This window comes from Puntigrus tetrazona, chromosome 17, assembly GCF_018831695.1.
Source record: "Puntigrus tetrazona isolate hp1 chromosome 17, ASM1883169v1, whole genome shotgun sequence".
Lineage (NCBI taxonomy): Eukaryota > Metazoa > Chordata > Actinopteri > Cypriniformes > Cyprinidae > Puntigrus > Puntigrus tetrazona.
In genome coordinates this window covers 16,978,226-16,999,541 of record NC_056715.1, presented here as the reverse complement: position 1 = coordinate 16,999,541, position 21,316 = coordinate 16,978,226, and the positions used below count along the sequence as shown (strand labels likewise).

The 21,316-nt window shown below is 43.5% G+C and overlaps 3 protein-coding genes across 5 annotated transcripts in view; 2 read left to right on the top strand and 1 right to left on the bottom strand.

The window, feature by feature from the left end:
- Positions 1-7,305, top strand: part of ddx24 (DEAD (Asp-Glu-Ala-Asp) box helicase 24) — a 7,614-nt gene extending 309 nt beyond the window's left edge. Inside the window, 9 exon segments of the mRNA XM_043262637.1 lie at positions 577-1,237; positions 1,780-2,011; positions 2,013-2,215; positions 2,508-2,661; positions 3,333-3,845; positions 4,745-4,820; positions 5,561-5,749; positions 6,462-6,591; positions 6,660-7,305. Of these exon segments, the coding sequence (XP_043118572.1) occupies positions 577-1,237; positions 1,780-2,011; positions 2,013-2,215; positions 2,508-2,661; positions 3,333-3,845; positions 4,745-4,820; positions 5,561-5,749; positions 6,462-6,591; positions 6,660-6,853 (2,352 nt within the window). The 3' untranslated portion in view covers positions 6,854-7,305.
- si:ch1073-416d2.4 (coiled-coil domain-containing protein 42 homolog) lies at positions 7,071-11,391 on the bottom strand. Of its 2 annotated transcripts, XM_043262642.1 has the most exons (9): positions 11,156-11,391; positions 11,038-11,083; positions 10,590-10,766; positions 9,163-9,320; positions 8,938-9,020; positions 8,698-8,867; positions 8,319-8,429; positions 7,578-7,694; positions 7,071-7,505 (listed from the first exon to the last, which is right to left on the bottom strand). In XM_043262642.1, the coding sequence occupies exons 1-9, from the start codon at positions 11,239-11,241 to the stop codon at positions 7,374-7,376; spliced, it is 1,080 nt and encodes a 359-aa protein (XP_043118577.1). In that variant the 5' UTR covers positions 11,242-11,391; the 3' UTR covers positions 7,071-7,373. The 2 variants fall into 2 exon arrangements, with proteins under 2 accessions (XP_043118577.1, XP_043118575.1); XM_043262640.1 differs by having other exon boundaries at positions 7,071-7,694.
- Positions 11,392-13,436: 2,045 nt separating this feature from the next.
- Positions 13,437-21,004, top strand: asb2b (ankyrin repeat and SOCS box containing 2b). 2 transcript variants are annotated; one of them, XM_043263880.1, is made up of 8 exons: positions 13,437-13,681; positions 14,294-14,409; positions 14,628-14,783; positions 15,410-15,655; positions 16,867-17,038; positions 17,680-18,163; positions 19,070-19,228; positions 19,849-20,049. In XM_043263880.1, the coding sequence occupies exons 1-8, from the start codon at positions 13,551-13,553 to the stop codon at positions 19,864-19,866; spliced, it is 1,482 nt and encodes a 493-aa protein (XP_043119815.1). In that variant the 5' UTR covers positions 13,437-13,550; the 3' UTR covers positions 19,867-20,049. The 2 variants fall into 2 exon arrangements, with proteins under 2 accessions (XP_043119815.1, XP_043119814.1); XM_043263879.1 differs by having other exon boundaries at positions 13,438-13,681; positions 19,070-19,223; positions 19,911-21,004.
- Positions 21,005-21,316: the final 312 nt, after the last annotated feature.

Below are 21,316 nucleotides of genomic sequence, written 5' to 3'. Positions count from 1 at the left end.
CGCACTGCCATAAACACACTGATATTACCTTGTTTTCGCATACAGTTATAGTAATAGCATGTTATTTTCGGAATTGTCTTTATGCTGACATATCAAAACTACTGCTGGTAATAAATATAGTGTGTATTTTATGAGACAATGGTGTTATTGTGTCTGTATGACCAGTTAATATGGTTTATTGTAATTTCGGAAATGCTTTTTGTATCTGTGGCACCTCTTCTGTTGCAGTGATGAACAACAATCATTAAGAAATGCATACAGACATCTACAGGCTTTATAACACGTTAATTACAGCAGCACATACTTGTAGCAGACGACTACAATGTGGGTTTGGGTCAAGACACGTTTTATGACGCTATTTTTCAAAAATATATACATGCTTTATTTTTGATTTGCTAAGAACTTCATTTGGACAATTTGAAGGGTTTTTTCTAGTATCTCAGCACATATTGTCCTGTCCTGACAAACCATAAATCCACGCAGAGCGTATTCGGCTTTCAGATGTATATCTCAATCTTCAAATGTGTCATAGATGTGAAGTGACCGCGTCTCAGTTTCTGTTCTGTCTGTCTTCAGATGAAGGTGAAGGTGAAGAAGCCCCGCTTGATCTCGTCCAAGAGGAGAGGGGTGATGGTGAAGGGCCAGTGGAAGCCGGTGAATGTGGACCCCAGCCTGTTCTCTGAGGATGGTCTGGACGGGCTGGTCTGCTTCGAGGAGCTGACCGATTACTCGCTGGTGAAGCCGGAGAAGGCCCTCACCCTCAGCGGCACAGCCAAGAAGAAGAAGAGGAGAGCCGAAGAGGAAGACGACGAAGACAAAACAGATAGAAAGAAGAAGAAGAAACAGAAGAAACTGGAAGCAGACGAGGAACCCCAGGACGAGGCTGATCTGGAGGAGACGCTGGAAGAAGAGCAGGATTCAGAAGAGGAGAGTCCTGACGTGACTCCAGACACACAACCCACACCCTCCAAGAAGAAGAAGAAGAAGAAGCCGCGGAAGAAGAAGAAGCAAGGGCTCGTAGAAGCATCCGTGCCTGCTCCGTCTCAGAAGAAGAGCTGGAGCCGTCCGGCGGAGGCTGAGAGCTCAGACGTCTCGGCCTGGAAGGATCTGTTCGTCCCAGCGCCGGTGTTGACTGCTCTGAGCTCGCTGGGCTTCTCAGCACCGACCCCGATCCAGGCCCTGGTGCTGCCCCCGGCCATCAGAGACCGCCTGGACATCCTGGGAGCGGCCGAGACCGGTGAGAGAATCCACCAGATATATGAGTGAAGAAGAGAGCTGTTATTAAACCTCATAGATGTATACATGGATGGCCAATATGTTTTCAGCAACTAACAATAGTTCTTCTTAAGTCAAAAATAAGGTCAGCAGCATTATTTTTACAGAGATTAGTCGCTCTGTTAGTTAAATCTGTTGACTTGCACTATATGCAGCTTGTTTTGCATTAATGGGAACAATTAAAAATTTTAACTGGCCTGTAAACCAGATAGTGCCAAAGATGTCTTAATATCCTTCTCAAAATGAGTGATTTTTCTTTCATGCTAAAAATCAATTGATTGAGTAAATTATTTTGTAAATTTGCTGCCATAAAAATAACTAATGTTGGCCAAACCTCTCCTAACAAACCATACATCAGCTGAAAGATTTGTTTTAAGTAGTAAATTCTACTGCATTAATCGTGTTTGTTATTCACTATTGTTAAGTTAAATGTTGTGATCGTGCAGGTTTATTATCTGTTTCTGAGAGATCAGTCGTGATTCTCGGGCTGTTTCTGTTCTGCAGGCAGCGGGAAGACACTGTGTTTCGGGATTCCCATGATCCACAGCATCCTGGAGTGGAGGAGAACGTCAGCGTCTGATCAGACGAGCCGAGCCGAAGACACGGAGCAGAGAGTGGAGAGTCTGTACCTGAGAGACGGAGAGGAGAACGGAGGAGAGTCTGCTGAGGAGGAGGAGAAAGAGGAGGAGGAGGAGAAAGAGAAAGAGGAGGAGGAGAAAGAGGAGGAGAAAGAGAGGAGGAGGAGGAGAAAGAGGAGAGGAGGAGGAGGAGGAGGAGAAAGAGAAAGAGGAGGAGGAGAAAGAGGAGGAGGAGGGGAAAGTCGCAGCCCCTCAAACACAGGCAAACACCCAGCAGCCGCTGCTCGGCCTGGTCCTCACTCCCACCAGAGAGCTGGCCGTTCAGGTCAAACACCACATCGACGCCGTGGCCCGCTTCACCGGTCAGTCAGTAACACCATCCTTTCCAGGACAGTGATGTTTTGTGATTGGATGTCATTTCTGGATGAGAGTAAAGAACAGAAATGGATGTGTGTGTGTGTATATCTGTTTTAAATACAGAAAACGTGTAGGAAAGTGGTTATTGTGTGCAAACCGTGTGAAACTCAAAGATATGAATTCTGATTTGAAGACGTGAAGATCAACCCGATCACTTTATCTAGCGTTCATGTAAACACTGCAGTCAGAAGGAATCAATCCAGAGAGGCGCTCATGTCCTGCTCGTGTGGTCCTCAGGGGTCCGGACGGCGGTGGTGGTCGGAGGAATGGCTCCTCAGAAGCAGCAGCGGGTTCTGATGCGGCGGCCGGAGATCGTGATCGGGACACCGGGGCGTCTGTGGGAGATGATCCGAGAAAAGCACCCGCACCTACAGAACCTGCGGCAGCTGCGGTACGTCACTGATCCGCTCCGTTTCAGAGGACACACATTTATACACAGTCTTTAGCAGAGGCAACTAAAGCAATCAAAACTAACAGAGCAATGAGCAAAAAACAGCTTTCCCTGTTTACATGCACTTCAGTTACCTGACCATAAAAGCAAGCTGCGATTACATGACTTCATTCATAAATCAGGTTATTTTCCTGTAGTGACATCAAATGAATTCCATCATGATGTTAAATAAAGCTTGAAAAATGTCAGCGGGAAACTTACAGCTTGTATATTGTCCTCTGATGCAGTTATACAGCATTGTGACTGAACCACTTCTACATTTTTAGTGTTTTCTGTGACAGCCTATATTTCCTTCTTTCTGTAGTAAAGGACGTCTGCTCTGTCTAGATGTGCTTAAATCTGCACTAACTATGTGTTCCTGTCACGTATACACGTGCACTCTTTAATAAATATTAAATAAACAATAGCTGCATGAAATCAGAGGACAAAAAAACCTACCTGTTCTGACGAGTTTACTGACATTACTCTGATAAAAGAAAGCGGGTTACTGCGTTTACACTGGTTTTGAGTGGCTCCAATAATTTAAAGTGTTTCTGTGTTTATATCCTAGATCTAAACGTTCACCCCAGTGTTTCTGTGATAATGTGAAAGACGTTTTGTGATGTGCTCAGGTGTCTGGTGATCGACGAGGCTGATCGTATGGTGGAGAAGGGCCACTTCGCGGAGCTGGAGAACCTGCTGGAGATGCTCAGCACATCCCAGTTTAACCCCAGCAGGCAGACCTTTGTGTTCTCGGCCACGCTGACGCTGGAGCACGGTCTGCCCATGCGTCTCCAGCAGAAGAAGAAGAAGAGGAGCGAGCAGCGCAGCAGACTGCAGATCCTGATGGAGAAGGTGGGCATCAAAGACAAGCCCAAAGTCATCGACCTGACGCGCAAACAGGCCACGGTGGAGACTCTGAGCGAGACGCGCATCAGCTGCACCAAAGAGGACAAGGACCTGTTCCTGTACTACTTCCTGCTGCAGTACCCTGGCCGAACCATGGTGTTCGCCAACAGCATCGACTGCATCAAGCGTCTGAGCGCTCTGCTGCTGATCCTGGACTGTGCTCCTCTGACGCTGCACGCTAACATGCACCAGAAGCAGCGTCTGAAGAACCTGGAGCGCTTCGCCGAGAAGGACAGGTGAGGAGATGAGCGGAGAACGTCTGCACAGCTGCAGCGCTGTGAAATGAGCATGCTGTCAAAAAAGTGTGTATCTATACTAAATCAACATTTGTTGTGAATATCTTTATTTAAATCTCTGATCTCTGGGTCTGGAGGAGCACTTTTAGCTGTAGCTTAGCGTAGCTCATTGAATCTGATTAGACCGTTAGCATCACGCTCAAAAATGACCAGAGACTTTAGATATTTTTCTTACTTAAAACTTGACTCTTCTGTAGTTACATTGTGTATTAAGCCCAACAGAAGATGAAAAGCTTTTCTAGGCTGATATGAATATGAACTATACTCTCCGTCCTGCGTGATAATCCAGGACCTTTGCTGTCGTACCGTGACCTCAGCAGGAACAGTGATGATACTTCCTTTAATGGCCATATAAATGCTTGGAAATGTCAGCTGATATTTTCTACTGACACACTACAGAGGAAGAGAGAGATAAATGGCTGGAAACCTTTTTAGCTGCTGAAAATACTTCAAAATGATGATATAAGGTGTTTTTTTAAGAAGTAAGTGTAAAAAAGATATGCTTGGATTGAGAATTGAAAATTGTTCCCTAAATTGATAAATTCAGTTTTGTTCTGTTTTTTTTTTTATGACTAAAACCAAATTTATCATCAAAAAATGTGTCTACTGGAATGAATTAACAAAACTTTAACAACTGAATCAACTTTTTAAAGTGTATTAAAAATGGAAATATAATGATCCACAACGAAATAGTGCATTTCCATTTGTTCTCAACTGTATACATAAAAATATTCTGTTGTAAAATATTCTTTCTAAATATAACGGTTATGACTCTGAGAGGCAGGTGTTGGTGGGTCAGTGTGAAGTCCACATCTGATGCTGTTTGTGTGTCCTCTCAGCTGTGTGCTGCTGACCACAGACGTAGCTGCTCGAGGCCTGGACATCCCCGGCGTCCAGCACGTCATTCACTATCAGGTACACGCACCTCTCCACGCACCTCTCCACGCACACCTCTCCACGCACCCTGTCCACGCACCTGTCCACGCACCTGTCCACGCACCTGTCCACGCACCTGTCCACGCACCTCTCCACGCACCTGTCCACGCACCTGTCCACGCACCTCTCCACGCACCTGTCCACGCACCTGTCCACGCACCTGTTCCCTCCTGCCCAGCTCAATCCACTATTCTAGTTCAATTTGTTTTCTTTCTATAAATTTTATTTATTTTCTTTTAGGAATTGCACTTTTTCTAACTGCTAACAAACACTATCTTTCCATATTCTTACCATATTCTTAGTTTTCTTTGTAGACAATAGTTTTATTCTGAGTTGTTTAACAGACTCGTATAAATGAATCACCTTAATTTATTAAAATAAATTGTCTAGTGTACACCTGAAATGTTTCTTGCAATCTTTTGTTAATTATGTAATTTACTCAGATATTGGCATAAAATAGCCTTGATGCTGACAAGGCATTAAAACGTGAATAAATCTTTGTGTGTGTGTGAGAAACTGGATAGATGTGTATATAAATACGTATTATATATATAAAAACTCTTGCTTGGTGTGTTTACTGTGTTGTCACAGCACCTTCATATCATTCCTCTTTTCTTTGGTTTTGGATGCTTCTGTTGTCCTCTTTTGTGTCTTTGTAGAAGAAGCGTCTGCTAAGTGCCTGAATGTATCTCTCAGCAGCTCTGTGTGTCTTCCTCCAGGTTCCTCGTACGTCTGAGACATACGTTCACCGCAGCGGACGTACGGCCCGCGCCGCCAGAGACGGCCTGAGTCTGCTGCTGATTGGCCCCGAGGACCTGCTCCACTTCAGAAAGATCTGCAGGACCCTGGGGAAGAGCGAGGACCTGCCCCTGTTCCCCGTCCAGAACCACTGCATGAACGCCATCCAGGTATGAGCCAAAGCTGATCACACCGGAGCTTCTCCAGCCCAGAGCTCCAGCGTCTGAAGAGTTAGAGAACAGAGCTGTGAATCACTCTAGAATCACTCAGTCCCTGCGATACGCTCAATTCTATTCAGCGCTGGTTAGGCTCTCCTCAGGACCTTGATTATACCGGGAAAAGATTTTATCTGAAATGAACTTAAACGACAATTTAAAATACTATTTTAACTTTCAACATTGCAGAAAACCAGCCATGATATGAACATGTTTTTACTCACATCTGTCATCAGTCACTGCACACTGCTGGAATATAAATCTATTAAATGACATAAAACATTGTAATGTTTACATTCACACTCAACGATAAAAAGCTCCAGCTCTATTATTTTTGTATTCTGTCTTGTTTTATTTTTACGTATTATTATTATAAGTCCTTGCTTCTTTAGCTAACCCGTTGTAGCTTGTTATATCACTTGCTCTTTTGTCGACTGAATGTTTTCAATCTGCATCTGCTAAATGTCTAACGGTGAGCTCCATTAAACCCCTTTCATTTACAAAACTCACCATGAAATCAACGGCTAACATTTCTGGTGTTAAGTCTTAATGATTTATCAGAGCACATCCTTGGGTCTTCGTTCATCTTCTGCTGCTTCTTCAGATATAAGGCACTCATAATGTCTCCTTCTCTGTGATGTTAATCGGTAATTTCTGTGGCCTGCAGGAGCGTGTGACTCTGGCCAGGAAGATCGAGAAGATGGAGTACTTCCACGGCCGTGAGAAGCAGCACAACTCGTGGGTCCGGCAGGCGTCCGAGGCGCTGGAGCTGGACGTGGATGATGAGCTGCTGATGGGTACGAGCTCGGCTGCTGTTCTTCCTCGGCTCCGAGCTGGATCTCATGTGCTCTCTTCTGTGTTTCAGGAGGCAGTAAGAGCCAGGAGGAGGACCTCGAGCAGCAGAGGCTCGTCCGGAGCCTGAAGAAGCAGCTGAAGCATCTCCTGTCTCAGCCCGTGTTCACCGCCCAGATGAAGACCAGATACCCCACACAGATGGGTAAACTTCAGCTGCCGCCCGCCTCGGCTGACTCGGCTCTGGCCACGCTTAAAGCCCTGTGACTCTGCTGCTGTCTCCAGGTTCATGACCTCTCTGTGGATCTAATGACACTCTTCTAAAGTGGTTTCAATCATCAGCACACGGGGTTCATCTGTAAATGACTGCCAGCACAGACCTGATTATTTATGAGCTAAAGAACTGTTGCATACATAAGTTCTAAAGTGGAAAAAAAAAACCTTCATAGGAAATCTGTGCGTTCATCTCCCTTCATTTTAATGACTTGTTTCGTGTTAATCTGTCAATGTTTTTTACTTGGGATTTCACCCAAAGCATTTACTCTCTCTCACGTCCTCTAGATTCTTCTCTGGATGGATTTAACTTGTAAAGTTGTAGAAATGAGCTTCAGAGTGATTCCACTGAAACTTTATTAAATCATCATGCTTGAAATAATTTCACAGAGTTACTGATAAAACAGTTATTTTTCATGTTGAAGAATAAAAACATTTGAACAGTGTTTGGTGTGTGTGTGTGTGTGTGTGGTCAGATGTAATGAGCTGAATGTGTGTGTGATGCAGGCGTGGGTCAGTTGGAGGCTCTGGAGGTGTGTGTCTGGAGCGTCTTCTTCTTCGGTGTGCTTCTCTTCACCGTCGCAGCACTGCTGTCCATCAGTCTCATGGCTCTCCTCTCCAGGTCCGCTTTCTCTGTGATGAATTCCTTTAAAGACAGAAAAGTGTGTTGTTGACTGAGTTTATGGTCACGTGCTGCAGGACGGCTCGGATCGATCACCTTGATCATGTCCATCATGGTGCGTGTGTCCATAAGGTCCAGCGCTCCGTAGTGACTCAGGTGACACTGCTCCGCGAGGCTCTTCACCGCGATCAAGATGCTCCCGAGCTCCTCCACCTGCCAAACACACCTCTGGATCATGAGCCGCTGAAGACTTTGATTCGCTGCTAGTTCAATGATTCAGACTCTAATAGTAATGCAGAATGATGACACATGTTAAAACACCTTAATGAATTAGTTTGATCTTCTGTCTTTTTCAGGCAACAAAATGGAACAAAGTGCTGCACACAAAAAACACAATGACTGGCAATTTTAACATTTGAAAGGATACTATGTCAAAGTTACTGCTTGCTTTTTATTTTCTTTATAAAATATCTGTAGACTGTCTTTTTCTGTGTAGTCACATGCCGGAGAACTTTAAGCCCTGTAGCTCATAACTCGTAATCTTAATTTTTGCTGTAAGAGTATAAGGGTGAACATATACTTCTTTAATTAGTGACACTTTATTTGAATCTGGCAATTAACATTTTTAAACCTCTATTTCAATATGGCAGAATAATATTCAGTCTGCAATATTTCTATTACTGACATGAAACGCTGACATCAACATAGCATCAAGCTCAGCCCCGCCCCTTTACTCTGAGTTTAATACTTCCCCTTTAATGATTTTTCTCAGCACCTCTGTGAACAGATATTGTGCCCTAATGAAGAAACACACTCAGGTGAGAGTTTGCAGCACACCTGGTCTCTGGACTGGCCCAGGTGCAGGTGGAGGGTCATCTCCAGCTGTTTGTTCTTCTCCTTCAGTTGATCCAGCTGTGTCTGCCGCTCTGACAGTTCCTGGTTCATCATCTGCTCCAACAACAAAAATTTGTCACGCTTCAGTCTGATCATCTGTGTGTGCTCTGGTCCCTGTGTTCTTATCTATTGTGTTCTTATCTATTGTATTCTTGTCTCTGTGTGTTCAGGTCTCTGTGTTCTGGTCTCTCTGTCTTTTGGTCTCTCTGTGTTCGTGTCTCTGTGTTCAGGTCTCTGTGTTCTGGTCTCTCTGTGTTCTGGTCTCTCTGTCTTCTGGTGTCTGTGTTCAGGTCTCTGTGTGTTCTGGTCATGCATCACCCACCAGTCTGAAGGTGCTATGCTGCTGTCTGCTGGCCTCCAGGTGGCTCTGACTGGTCTTCATCTTCTCCATCAGCTGGGATAACTTCTCCAGGAGGTCCTGCCGGCTGAAGCTCAGTGTCTCGTAGCGTCTGATGATCGGCGTCACCAGGTCTGTCCCGAAGCCCAGATACTCTACAACACACACAAGACACTGAGACTCCAGAGAAGAGCCTGAATAGTCTCTGTGTTTAGATGCTCTTACTGTCTGGGAGTAAGTCCAGAGTCTTCAGCAGAAACTCCTCATATTTCTTGTATTTGTTCACTCGTTCTTGTAAATACAGCCGCCTGTTGAGTAGAGTAATGCACAGCTGAACAATAACTGGATATAACAGGATTACTTAGGAATTAATTAATTAATTAGGAATACCTTTGGTTTAAGTGTGGATTTCATTGTGTTCTCACAGCAGCAGGAGTATGAGGAAGTTACCTGGCCTGTAAGTCCTGGAGTTGTATGGAGAGCTCTTCTTTCTCCTTTTGCTTCACTTCTTTCTGCTGTCTCTCTATCTGGAACTTCTTCAGTGCACGCCGGCGCTTTACCTCGTTCTCCTCCACAAACTTCTCAAACTTTGCTGCCCTTTGTTTCGTCTGCGTGAGAAAGCATTTTAGACATCACTCATTGTTGAGGGATCATGAAAGTGACTTCAGTGATTCACAAATTTTATGTCTATTGAGCTCCTAAATACTGTAATATATACATGGGTCTTACAAAATAATGTGAAGATATTATTATAGGAGTTAATTCTTCTGTAGGCTGCAGTGAAAAAACAATCATTGCAATGTTTCATTCCTTCTTTCATAGTTTGTATTCTCTGGTTTGTATTTCAGTGTAGTTCAGTGGAATGAGTGTCAGACGTCTAGAATGAACATGGAAGCTGATTTAGTTCATAAACGGTCTTTGATTATGACTGCAGACAGAAAGCACTTCATCAGAGAAGAACTGAGTGAATGATGGGAACTGTTGAACACTAGTGAGAATTGTCCAAATAACCCTGAACTACTGCAGAAAACAGACTTTAATCATTTAAATTTAAAGCACAGCCACCACAGACTTTAAGATCATTCTGAGAATATTAAGAGATATAAAATCAGAAATAGTTTAGTGACTACGATTCTGTTTGTTAAATCAAATCTTTGTCAGGAAACACTGACATTTAACAATGGCTTGGGGGGAGTCTTCAAAAGTAAAGCATGTACATTAATCAAAATAGGAAGTGAAACAGTTATGGAATTAATAAGCATGTGTGCTATTCTGTATCTAAACACAGAGGTGTATGTTGTGTGAAGGCATCGACCACAACATTATAAAAAATACCACAGTATCTATATAACGGTAAACACTTAAAACACTTTGTCAGTGATGAAATGATCAGACGGTTAACTATATTCCACTAAAATAGCAAAAAGAGGTTCACCATTTCAGCAAAACTGCATAAATTCAAATACTGTCTGGCTGGTGGAAACAAATGAGATCAATTCTATTGATCTATTCTAAATATTTCAACTATTTCAAACTGTTTTTATGGACAGCTAGATATATTTATTATAAAACATGCGTAATGTGTATGTTACTAACAGTATTTATAGTTTATATATTTCAATAATGTCAAAGAGATTAAACATGGATAAGAATATGCATGGAAACGCAGATGAGGTTATGCACCTAAAACTAAAACACTGGTGTCTCGTATCACAGAGCGGTCAATGCGTTTAATGAAAGAAATCAATGAAATCTGTTTTCAGGGTGTGTGTGAGAATATTAAGATGTAACCCAATTTGTAATTGTTAACCTTTTAAGGGAGTTGTCCGTAGCAGATTAGTGAATGAGGTCAGTGTGTGTGGTGTAAGAGCGGTCACCTCGCTCTGTCTCTGCTGGAGCTGGGCTCGTCTCCTCTGGAGGACTCTCATGTTCTCCTGCACCTCCTGCCGTGTCTCCTTCAGCTGCTCCTCCAGAGCCTCCACCTCGCCCCTCTTCTGCAGGACCAGTGTGCTCTGCAGCGTCTGGACGCCGGTCAGCAGGACCCCGCTGGAGGACTGGTCACATGACACTCACTTACACACCAGAAGGCATCACTAAAGACGAGGCTTGGACAGCGAGGTTTAGACAGGTGCACATCAAAAAAAAAAATTGGCACTTATTCGAAAAAGTGAAGCATATATAAAAACTGATAAAATCGAGTTAGAATAGAGAGTGGTAGAGTTAGGGGATCAAAGGTCAAAAAAAGACTGAAGGCGTGTGTTTCTAGCCGATTCCTGGAGATGGCTGAGGACTCAGCTGCACACACACACACACACACACACTCACCTCTGTGATGACAGGGATGTGTTTGGTCTGCTCGTCGATCTGTTCTCTGTCAGCGGAGAAGCGCAAGCATCAGTGACGTCAGTGAGAGTAAAGCGCTCGTGAACAGCGGAAACGTTACCTGTGCTCCTCGAGCTGCGTCACGAACACGTTTCTCTTTCTGTTTTCGACTCTGAGCTTCAGAAGCGCGGGTGTAGAGGAATCCATGCTGTTTGTATATGTTTGTCGCTCGGAAACCGCAGGAAACACGCTGTTGTCATAGTAACTGGGCGGAAGCGTTCGTGGTCGTTTCCTGTCGAGTGATCAAACACACCTGTCTCCTGAAGATCAGGGTTAGAGATGAACTCTACACGAAACTTCATTCGTACTTTCTACACACCCATGCTCTCTCTCTCTCTCTCTCTCTCTCTCTCTCTCTCTCTCTCTCTCTCTCTCTCTCTCTCTCTCTCTCTCACACACACACACACACACATTAATTGTCATCACTCTGCACTCTATTGTCTTTTCCTTCAAATACTGCTGTATTAATTTTCTGAAAAGAAGTAATTTTTTATTCGTACATACAACTTGACTACAATAAACACTTAAATAACTTAGTTTGTGTTATTGATGTTATTCTCTATAAAGAAAGAAAAACATTTGTTCGCTTCTACTGTGGTACAGCACTGCCATATTTTTTCTGTTAACAATAAAACTGTGTTAGACCATGTTGATTTGTGAATAAAAATATATCATTTACAAACCAAAGATTATGCAAAAAAAATCCCCTTGAGCAGAGACGCTGAGCAGTGAGAGTGATTTCTGCCTGAGAACAGAAGAATATTCTCTAAACATCAGCACCGCCCGAACGATTCATCTCGATCCCACTTAGATTTTATTTGCTTCTTTAAAGCGAGTGAAACACATTAAAAAGTTGTGTTTTGTAGTCTATACGGCAAAAATTGTAATATATCACAAACACCAATTTACTGTATCTGTGACATCAATGTTTTCGTCATCTTTTCTCTCAACAAGGTTTCTTCTTTTAAGACCAAAGTCAGGCCATATACCTTTCTCTTCTGTTCTGCTTTGGGTGATTGAGAGATGATTCATTTGAAATGTTTTGTTTGTTTGAAAAAAAATAAAAATGTAATAAAGGATACATTAAATTGCTCAAAAGTGAGAGTAAAAAACGTTTCTGATATTACAACAGTTTGAATGCTGTTTTTTTTATTTCTATTCATCAAAGAATCCTGAAAAATAAATATATTAAATAAATGTGGTATAGATGAGCAGAAGAGAAAAAACATGGTGCATGCTGCTGGTGTTTCTCATTAAAAGACAGATAGAAGTAGATCTGATTCATCTTGCACACACACACACACACACACACATCCATGGTTCATTACTGTACTGTAAATACAGCTCAAAATGTCAAACACTGTAAAATGACCCGTCAATGTTTCACATGGAGACTGAGGCCTGTTTGACGTTTAGATGTCATGGGTTTTAATAGAAATGTAACAGTGCTGGAAAACGTCTTGTCAGTTCATCAGTCCTGCTCTAATGAGTGTAAGTGAAGCCAAACAGAGTGGACTATGTCCATAAAAGGCATCAGCTGGACGATCTGAACATCACACACACACACACACACTCACGTTTCATGTCTTATGGGGACTCTCCATAGATGTAATGTTTTTATTCTGTACAGACTGTGTGTGTTATTGTTCTACCTCTTACAGGAAACTACTCACATTTTTTGATTTTTGATTTTGTGCATATTTTATAAACTTGTTTCCTCATAGGGACCTAAAAATGTCCCACAGGGTCAAAATTTACTGGTATTCCTATCCTTGCAGAGACAAGGATACACACACACACACACACGCATACACACATTTCCATTTCACATGTGTATGTAAAAATATGTGAAAACACTTGATCATTTAACAGCACATCATTTATGACATCATGAATATCTTAAATGTCATAAATGCTGCATGACCCATGAATAAACAAGTAACATGCAAATTTACAAAACCAGTTTGGCTAAATCTCTGAAACGAGAAAAACAGGCTGAATACCAGCACTGTCCTGATCTGATCCATGACAGTAACAGACAGATAACAGATATCCGTGTTATTTGTGTCAGGAATGACCCTCACTGTCGACTGGAAGGGTCAGTTCTCGTGTAGCTCTGCACTTCTTTGTTGGTTTCTGAGGAAAGCTCGTAAGGAAGCGAAACAAAAGCCTCTTCCATCTGACTGCAGGCCCTGATCTGATCCTCATTTCTCAGTAATTCCTCTCAGAGCTTATCTAGTATTATCTGAGCTGGCGGAGTGGGTCGACAAATAAGGTAAACTCCAGCCCTCACGTGTCAAGAGCAGCCTAAAATTAACCCAGCGAACAGCTGAGCGTTCGAGTGTGTGTGTGTGTGTGTGTGTGTGTGTGTGTGTTCATACACTGGCGTCCACACACACACACACGCAGGCAGGCGCGCGCGGATCGAGCGTCTTTGTCTGTGTGACAATAACAGGATGACACGATTCTCTTACGCCGAATATATCGCATTATTTCGATCGAGCGACACGAAACGAAGCTCGTCGCCGCAGAAAACATCGTTATTATCTGGAGGAGCTGCGAACCAGGACGAGACAGACCCGTCACGGTGAGTGTGTGTGTGTGTGTGTGTGTGTGTGTGTGTGTTTACTGTCGCTGTTAGTCCAGTAGTAGAGCTGATCCAGTGAGCTGGGTTCAGTTTATGACAGCTGGTGTGTGATTTGTGTCTGGTGATCTTCAGCTGGCATTGCTTTGGAGAAAAGACACTTATCTTTTCGAGACCGGTGTCCGCTGTCACACTTTTTTTCCTGTCAGTCTTTGTGGTTTGCTTTTGAAACGTCTCTAAACACACACTGTACACACAGACACACGGCCACCGCTGTAGAGGCTCATCTGTGTGATGGGGTAAGTTGTCACAGTGAAATTGATTCCAGGGTTTGTTGGGCAAATGTAACGCTGACGAAACACAATTAATCAAACACAAAAAGTAGGAAAATGTATACAATAAGATCTGTCTTCATGGAGTCTTGTCTTATTGCCTCTTATTCATGTAAATGTAATCAGGATGACAGAACTGACAAAAACTGTTTCAATTTAAATCCTTTAAAAAAGCACTGTTAGAGAAAACAAATGTTTCTGTGAGAGTCAGACCCTGCACTATAACAGACACTAAACACAGACAGATTTGTTGAGGCTGATTCTCGTGCTCCGGATCCTGCAGAGTCAGCTGTCCTGTGAGAAGAGCACATGTGTGGAGCGTGAGTGAAGACGGCTGGACGGATCTACATGAAGCGGCTCACCGCGGTCAGGCGCTCGCTGTGAGGACTCTGCTGACAGGTGAGAGCCGCCGGACACACACCTGACCACTGCATCACACACCGTGACCCATGGGGGCGTTTTCTCACAGATCGTTCTGAGGAATTTCCAAATAAACTTGTCTGACGAGTTTGAGTTGCTCCTGTGCTCTGGCTCTTAAGGCCCTTAAGAATTTAATTGTGTTAGTCAGTGTTGGTCACTGATGAAGCGTGCTGTGTGTGTGTGTGTGTGTGAGACAGATCCTGGAGTGTGTGTAGACAAACGCACGCTTCAGGAGCAGACGCCGCTGCTGCTCGCCCTTCACGGCCCACACCTGGAGTGTGTGAGGAGTCTTCTGGAAGCAGGAGCCGACCCTGACATCAGCAACAAAAACAAAGAGACACCTCTTTATAAAGGTAACAGTGTCAATATCCACCTCAGTTTAGTTTAAGAACAATGTCCTCATGTATATCAGGCCATCTGAGATGTAGATGAGTTTCCTCATCAGATCTGGAGAAATGTGTCTCTGCATCAGTGTCTCAGTAATGGATGTGAATGGGTGCCGTCAGAATGAGAGTCTGATAAAAACATCATCAATAATCCACAGTCCATCAGTGAACATCTGGAGAAGAAGGAAGATCAAACTAATCCAGCATTAAGATGTTTTTAACTCAAGTCCATAATCCATAACAACTCTTCCTCCAGTGAAGAAGTGCATCTCTTGTTGTCTCTCACATCAAAAATCAGACACATATTAGTTTAGAGAGGTTTTATTTTGTCTTGTAAACACTGCTTGATCTGAGCAGATTTCTCTCCTGATTCAGACCAGAACACTTCTTCACCGCAGGAATTATGCATTCTGACGGCACCCATTCACATCCATTACTGAGACACTGATGCAGAGACACTACAGATATGATGAAGAAACACACTCATCTATGTCTCAGATGGCCTGAGGGTGAACACGTTCATAACTCACTGCTGTACAGAAGACAGTGTTGTTCAGCCGGAGTGTTTTAAACGGTGTGTGTGTGTTGTTTAGCGTGTGAACGGGAGAGCGTCGGAGCGGTGAAGCTGCTGCTGGCGTTCGGGGCGGCGGTCAATCAGCGCTGTTATCGCGGCCGGACGGCGCTGCATGAGGCGGCGAGGCGAGGGAACTCTGCGCTCTGTGAGACGCTCCTGGAGGCTCGAGCCGCTGTAGACGCCCGCGACGCCGACGACATCACAGCCGCCGTAGAAGCAGCTCGACACGGACACACTGCGGCGCTGGAGTACCTCATCCACAACGGTACTCTACTGTTATATGTGCTAACATGCAATCACTTAGGATCGTCTGTTATCATCAGTAGTAGCAGGCACTTTGCTGTCCTGTTTTTAAAAAAACTTCTCTGCAAACTGTTTTTTTGCAGTGAGAACTATGCTATAAACTATTCTATTCTTATACCTAGTTCACAATACCTAGTTTTAGACATGTTCAATGTCTGTTTTCCTCTGTAGAGTAATGATTTTGTTACACATTTTGCAAGCTGTGGGGAAACAATTACAACCTAAAATTGAAATAAAATTAAAACTAAAAGACTTTCAAATCACAGTCAATATTTGAATCACGACAGAACATAGAGAACATAAAGGAAGACATTTTACACTTTTACACACTAAATGAGCTTATTTCAAATTTGATGCCTGCTACAGGTCACCAGTTGGCACGGGGAAACAAAGGGCTAAAATAGCAAGAAATTTTGAAAAGATTCAGCTGGAAGGTCATCTAGCAACTAATTAAGTTAATTGACATCAGATCTGTAACATGATTAGCTATAAGGCATGTCTTAGAGAGGAAGAGTCTCTCAGAAGTAAAGATGGACAGAGTCTCTCTAATCTGCGAAAGAGTGCAGAAAAAGATTGTGGAACACTTTAAAAACACTGTTCCTCAACGTCAAATTGAAAAGGCTTTGCAAATCTCATCGTCTACGGTGTATAACATCATCTAAAGATTAACAGAAACTCGAGAAATCTCTGTGTAAGGGACAAGGCTGAAGATGTTTGTTGGATGCCCGTGGTCTTCAGATCCTCAGAAGACACTCATCGCTCGTCACATGATTCTGTCATTGACCCAATCATTACTGAATGAGCTCAGGAATACTTCCAGAAACCTCTGTCGGTAAACACCGTCCTCCGAGTCGTCTGCAGATGAGAACTAAAGCTCTATCATGAGAAGAGAAGCCACATGTGAAGATGGTCCAGAAGAGTGTGGACCAAGACTCTGTAAAATGCACTGTTTTATAGTGGACAAAACTAAGGCTGTGCTACTCCATACCAAACACAGTGTGTTTTTAAATAGAGTTTTAAAATTATAGTTAGAATTAATATTTCATCATGACATGAACGTGATAGCTAACTAAAACCTAGCAAAAAGAAACTAGCTGCTGCAACAGCAGATATAAAACACAGAACAGGAAATTAGCTGTTTATTCAAACACAATGGTTGTGTTTGTCCGTCAGGTGCTGGTGTGAACGCTCAGACGTGTGACGGGAACACGGCTTTAACTGAGGCCTGCAGACACGGTCACACAGAAACAGTGAAGCTTCTGCTCAAACATCACGCAGACGCCAACAAAGCCACCAACGCCGGGCTCCTGCCTCTGCACATCGCCAGCCAGCACGGACACGGCGAGTAAGAACTGTGTGTTACAGCAGCTGCTCCTGACACTCACACACACGACAGCTGGACGCCGACCGGCCACAGGATCACTGCAGTCCACAGCTGTGCTCACACAAACAGATGAAGATGTGCTCACGCTCAGGCCATCTGAGATCTGGAGAGATCTGTCTCTGCATCAGTGTCTCAGTAATGGATGTGAATGGGTGCCGTCAGAATGAGAGTCTGATAAAAACATCACAATAATCCACAGCACTCCAGTCCATCAGGTGACATCAGGAGAAGACAGAAGATGAAACTAATTCATTAAGTTCATTATCCATAATAACACAATTCCTGCATTAAAAAAGTGTTCGGGTCTGAATCAGGAGTGAAATCTGCTCCGGTCAAGCAGTGTTTCCAGGACAGTTCTAAACAAATATAATTCTCCAGATGTTCACTGATGGACTGTGGATTATTGTGATGTTTTTATCAGACTCTCGTTCTGACGGCACCCATTCACATCCATTACTGAGACACTGATGCAGAGACACATCTCTCCAGATCTGATGAAGAAACACACTCATCCTGATCTACATTTTATTTGTTAGTGAATAGTTCCTTTAAGAAGTTTAATAGTGTGTTGATTTCTGGCTAATCTCTGAACTGTTTGTCAGGATAGTGTCGTCTCTGCTCGCGGTCAGCAGCCGGGTGAGGGTCCGGCGGAGTGGGATCTCTCCTCTTCATCTGGCGGCGGAGCACGACCGGCGGGCCGTTCTGAGTCTGCTGATCGAGTGTGGATTCGATGTCAACAGCAAGCTGTCTCCGGAGCGCTCCGCTGGGTTCCAGGACCGCCGGGTCTCGGCTCTGTACTGCGCCGTCGCTGCCAGGAACACGAGGGCCGCCGCCGCTCTGCTGAGGGCCGGGGCCGACCCCAACACTGACCCCAGCAGTCCGCTGCTGCTGGCGGCGCGTCACGGCTGTCTGGAGACCGTGGCCCTGCTGCTGAAGCACGGGGCCCGTGCAGAGGGCCTCCCAGCGCTGCTGCGGCACACTCATCAGCTGGACCTGCTGCAATGCCTGCTGGACCACGGCTGCGACGCCCGGGCCTGCTTCAGCTGCCACACACACCTCAGAGACCCCAGTGATGGAGAGGTAGAGGTCAGTGCTGGCTTCAAGCAGCTAACCCTGAGCTGCCATGGGGCAACAATTCATTTCTGCTTATTTCCTTGTAATTATGAAAAAATAAGGGACGTCTGTAATGTGCCCCTATTGTGGATTTTAGAAAATGTGATGTGTAACACAGCTCTAAGTGAATAACACATCCTGCAAAGTTTCAATCTAAAAGTGCAAAAGTTATTATCTTAAACGAGCAGTTTTTAACACAAGTGCCCAGCCGTTTTGTGTTGACATCAGAATGAAACATTGGCATATCGTCGCCTATTTGTTGATGTTTCTGCAGTGGTCTGAATGAAAATGATAATTCATTCTTCGCTTTTAGAGCATGAAAAGCTCATAAACACTGCTTTAAATGCAATCGACCTCTGAGGGGTTCAGAAAAATGAATTGTTGAACAAATTGTTTAGGAATTTTTGAAGGAAAAATACATGCATGTAATAAGAGAATGAAGATGTTTTGTCCTTGCATGCATGTCAACCTGTTATTGGGGACTTCCAAAACCAAAGTATGATCCTTTCATAACCCATAATACGGTCACTGCAAGGTGGTCAGTGAAGTACTTTCCCCGCTCTCCCCTCACACCTGATCTCATGAAGAAATCACTCTGATAACCTGATTTATAAAATGTCTATGGACATGTGCGTGTGTGTGTGCCTGTGTGTGCGTACATATGTCCGTGTGTGTCCACGCACGTGGTTAGAACATAATATATACTACAGAGCAGTGGTTCCCAACCACGTTCCTGACTCTGCCTGTTTCCCATGTCTCTTTAATCAAACACACCTGAGATCATCAGGACCTGAAAGACAAAGCAGAGGTGTGAAATGTGTTGGGAAGCACTGTTCTAGCGGGTCAAAAGGCCCTGACTGTGCCGATCTGTTCACTCAGTTTTGTGACTGGATCTCGTCGTCTGCGTGGAGGCACTCGGCTGGACGGCTCGTTGATTTGCTGCTGGACTATGTGGGAAACGTTCGGCTCTGCAGCAGGATCAGAGATCTCCTTCTGGACCAGCCCGAGTGGACGAGCATTAAACAGAAAACATGTGAGTGTACCAGCATCTGGGCAGTCATGCACTACAATACAATCACTGTGATTATTTGACCTTTGACCTGAGCTTTTGAACAGGAAGATTTGTCATGTTCTTTAAAGCATTCTCTTCTGCTCTCCAAGCCTACATTTCATCCAAAATACAGTAACATTGTAAAATATTTCATTCATGAAATTTCAAAATGAAATTATAGTAACGAACACTTTTATTGAGGAAGGATGCTTTAAACTGAAGGATTAAAAAGTGATCACAAAGACATTTATAATGTTACAAAAGAGTTCTATTTCAGATAAATGCTTCTGAACTTTCTCTTCATCAAAGAAACCTGAAAAAATCTACTCCGCTGTTTTCAACATAATAATAATAATAATACTTGTAGCGGCAAATTAAAAAACGTATGATTTTGATTTTGAATTTTGATTATGATTGTGTGACACTGAAGACTGGTGTAATGATGCAGAAAATACAGCTGCGCTTCACAGAAATAAATCCGTTTAACAGATTATCACATTAAAGCGATTTCAACCCTTTCTTTCTCTTTGGAGTGTTACAAGCTGTTAGTGCTTCTGTTAGATATTCTGTGTTATGTTTATGAGATGACACGTAAAAAACTGTGTGTGTGTGTGTGTGTCTGTGAGGTCTTCAGACTGACCTCGATCGGTGTGATGTTTGTCTTCACAGCGTCTCCACGATCTCTATCACATCTCTGTCGGCTGAAGATCCGAGAGCAGCTGGGGCCGGAGAGACTGAGGTGTGTGGGGTCCCTGCCGCTGCCGGGCCCCATGCTGCAGTACCTGAGCTCCAGGGGCCTTTAGCTCAACACTAACCTGCAGGACACTCGCTCAGACACTCCTGTCTGCCTTGGACTGTGTTTTATGTATTTATAACTTTTTAATTTATCTTGATGTTTTTTAAAGTATTAAACTCCCAGTGTTTATATAATTCTTAAATCAAGAACCCTTGTAACACTTTCTAGAATTATATAAACACTGGCTCGACGTGGACTTCTGTTTGTTCTTGACACAATGTAGATTTTTTTGTAGACTGATAATCTTGATGTTTACAGAATGAACGTTCTCTCCTCCTCTGAGTGTCTGAGCTCCTGAAGAGCTGTCATTCCTTTAATTAGCAGACCGTGTAAACCTGTCAATTATTACCAGATTTAATCAGCTAATTTAGCACAAGATCTGGATCACGTAACAACAGTATAATCATGCTGTTTGATGTTTGAGCTGGAAGAGACAAGCGATGTGTTTCTTGACACCGTCTGCTGTCCAGAGAAGAGTTTGTAGAAACCACAGAAATGCTGTGCTCACACAAAAACACAACACCGTCTCCTGCGGATGATCTTTTAATATCTTCAGTCCATAAAAATCTCTACACGTGTTTCATTCTTGCTACATCTGTACTTTAAGTGCTTGAAGTCGATCGATCATGAAAGCTGATCAGGTTGGAGTCAGTAACAGGTTAAACCAGTGCTGCAGAGGAGTTACAGGAAACAGTTCATGTAGCTGTGATCAGTGAGCGTCGCTGGAAAGAAATGTCAAGTTACTTGGAAATGTTATCAATTACAAAGGGAGTTATATCTTTAATGAATTGCACTGACTGATCTAAAACATGAGACAGCCATGTTCCAGGAGTTTAGAACACGCCGGTTCCAGATTCATTTCCTGTTTTTAGCATGTGTTTCCTGTCTTGATAACTATTTTAACTATTTCTTGTTATGTTTTAGATCTGTATTTATGCTCAAAGTAAAAAGAGGTGCTAAAGTCTGATTCTGTGGTGTCTGCGCTTTAAAAGTATATTATCATAATCTCAGTTCCACGGATGAAGGACTTCTGACAGAATCAGTGTTGAGTACTGAGTTTAACCCGGCCTGCTTCACGTGTTTAAAAAAGATGAACAGTCAGGTTAGAAATTTAGAAAAGTAATCAAGAAGTAATCAGAAGTAATCAGTTACACTACTTTAATAAAGTAATTGAAATCGTTCCACTACTCGTTCTCTCGTGCCTGAACACTAGATGAAGCCGAGCGCGCTGAAGGCGGAGGCGTGCGGCGCGGGTTTGGTCGGGATGGGTTTGATCACC

What these genes read in the sequence shown, in the direction of transcription:
- asb2b (XM_043263879.1), top strand. Translation starts at nt 13,551, where the DNA reads ATGACACGATTCTCTTACGCCGAATATATCGCATTATTTCGATCGAGC. An exon ending in AGCCAGCACGGACACGGCGA is followed by an intron (nt 17,039 to 17,679) that starts GTAAGAACTGTG and finishes ACTGTTTGTCAG; the next exon opens with GATAGTGTCGTCTCTGCTCG. An exon ending in CCAGTGATGGAGAGGTAGAG is followed by an intron (nt 18,164 to 19,069) that starts GTCAGTGCTGGC and finishes CTGTTCACTCAG; the next exon opens with TTTTGTGACTGGATCTCGTC.
- si:ch1073-416d2.4 (XM_043262640.1), bottom strand. Translation starts at nt 11,241, where the DNA reads ATGGATTCCTCTACACCCGCGCTTCTGAAGCTCAGAGTCGAAAACAGA. An exon ending in TCCAGCAGAGACAGAGCGAG is followed by an intron (nt 9,321 to 10,589) that starts GTGACCGCTCTT and finishes TTTCTCACGCAG; the next exon opens with ACGAAACAAAGGGCAGCAAA. An exon ending in AGCATAGCACCTTCAGACTG is followed by an intron (nt 8,430 to 8,697) that starts GTGGGTGATGCA and finishes TTGTTGGAGCAG; the next exon opens with ATGATGAACCAGGAACTGTC.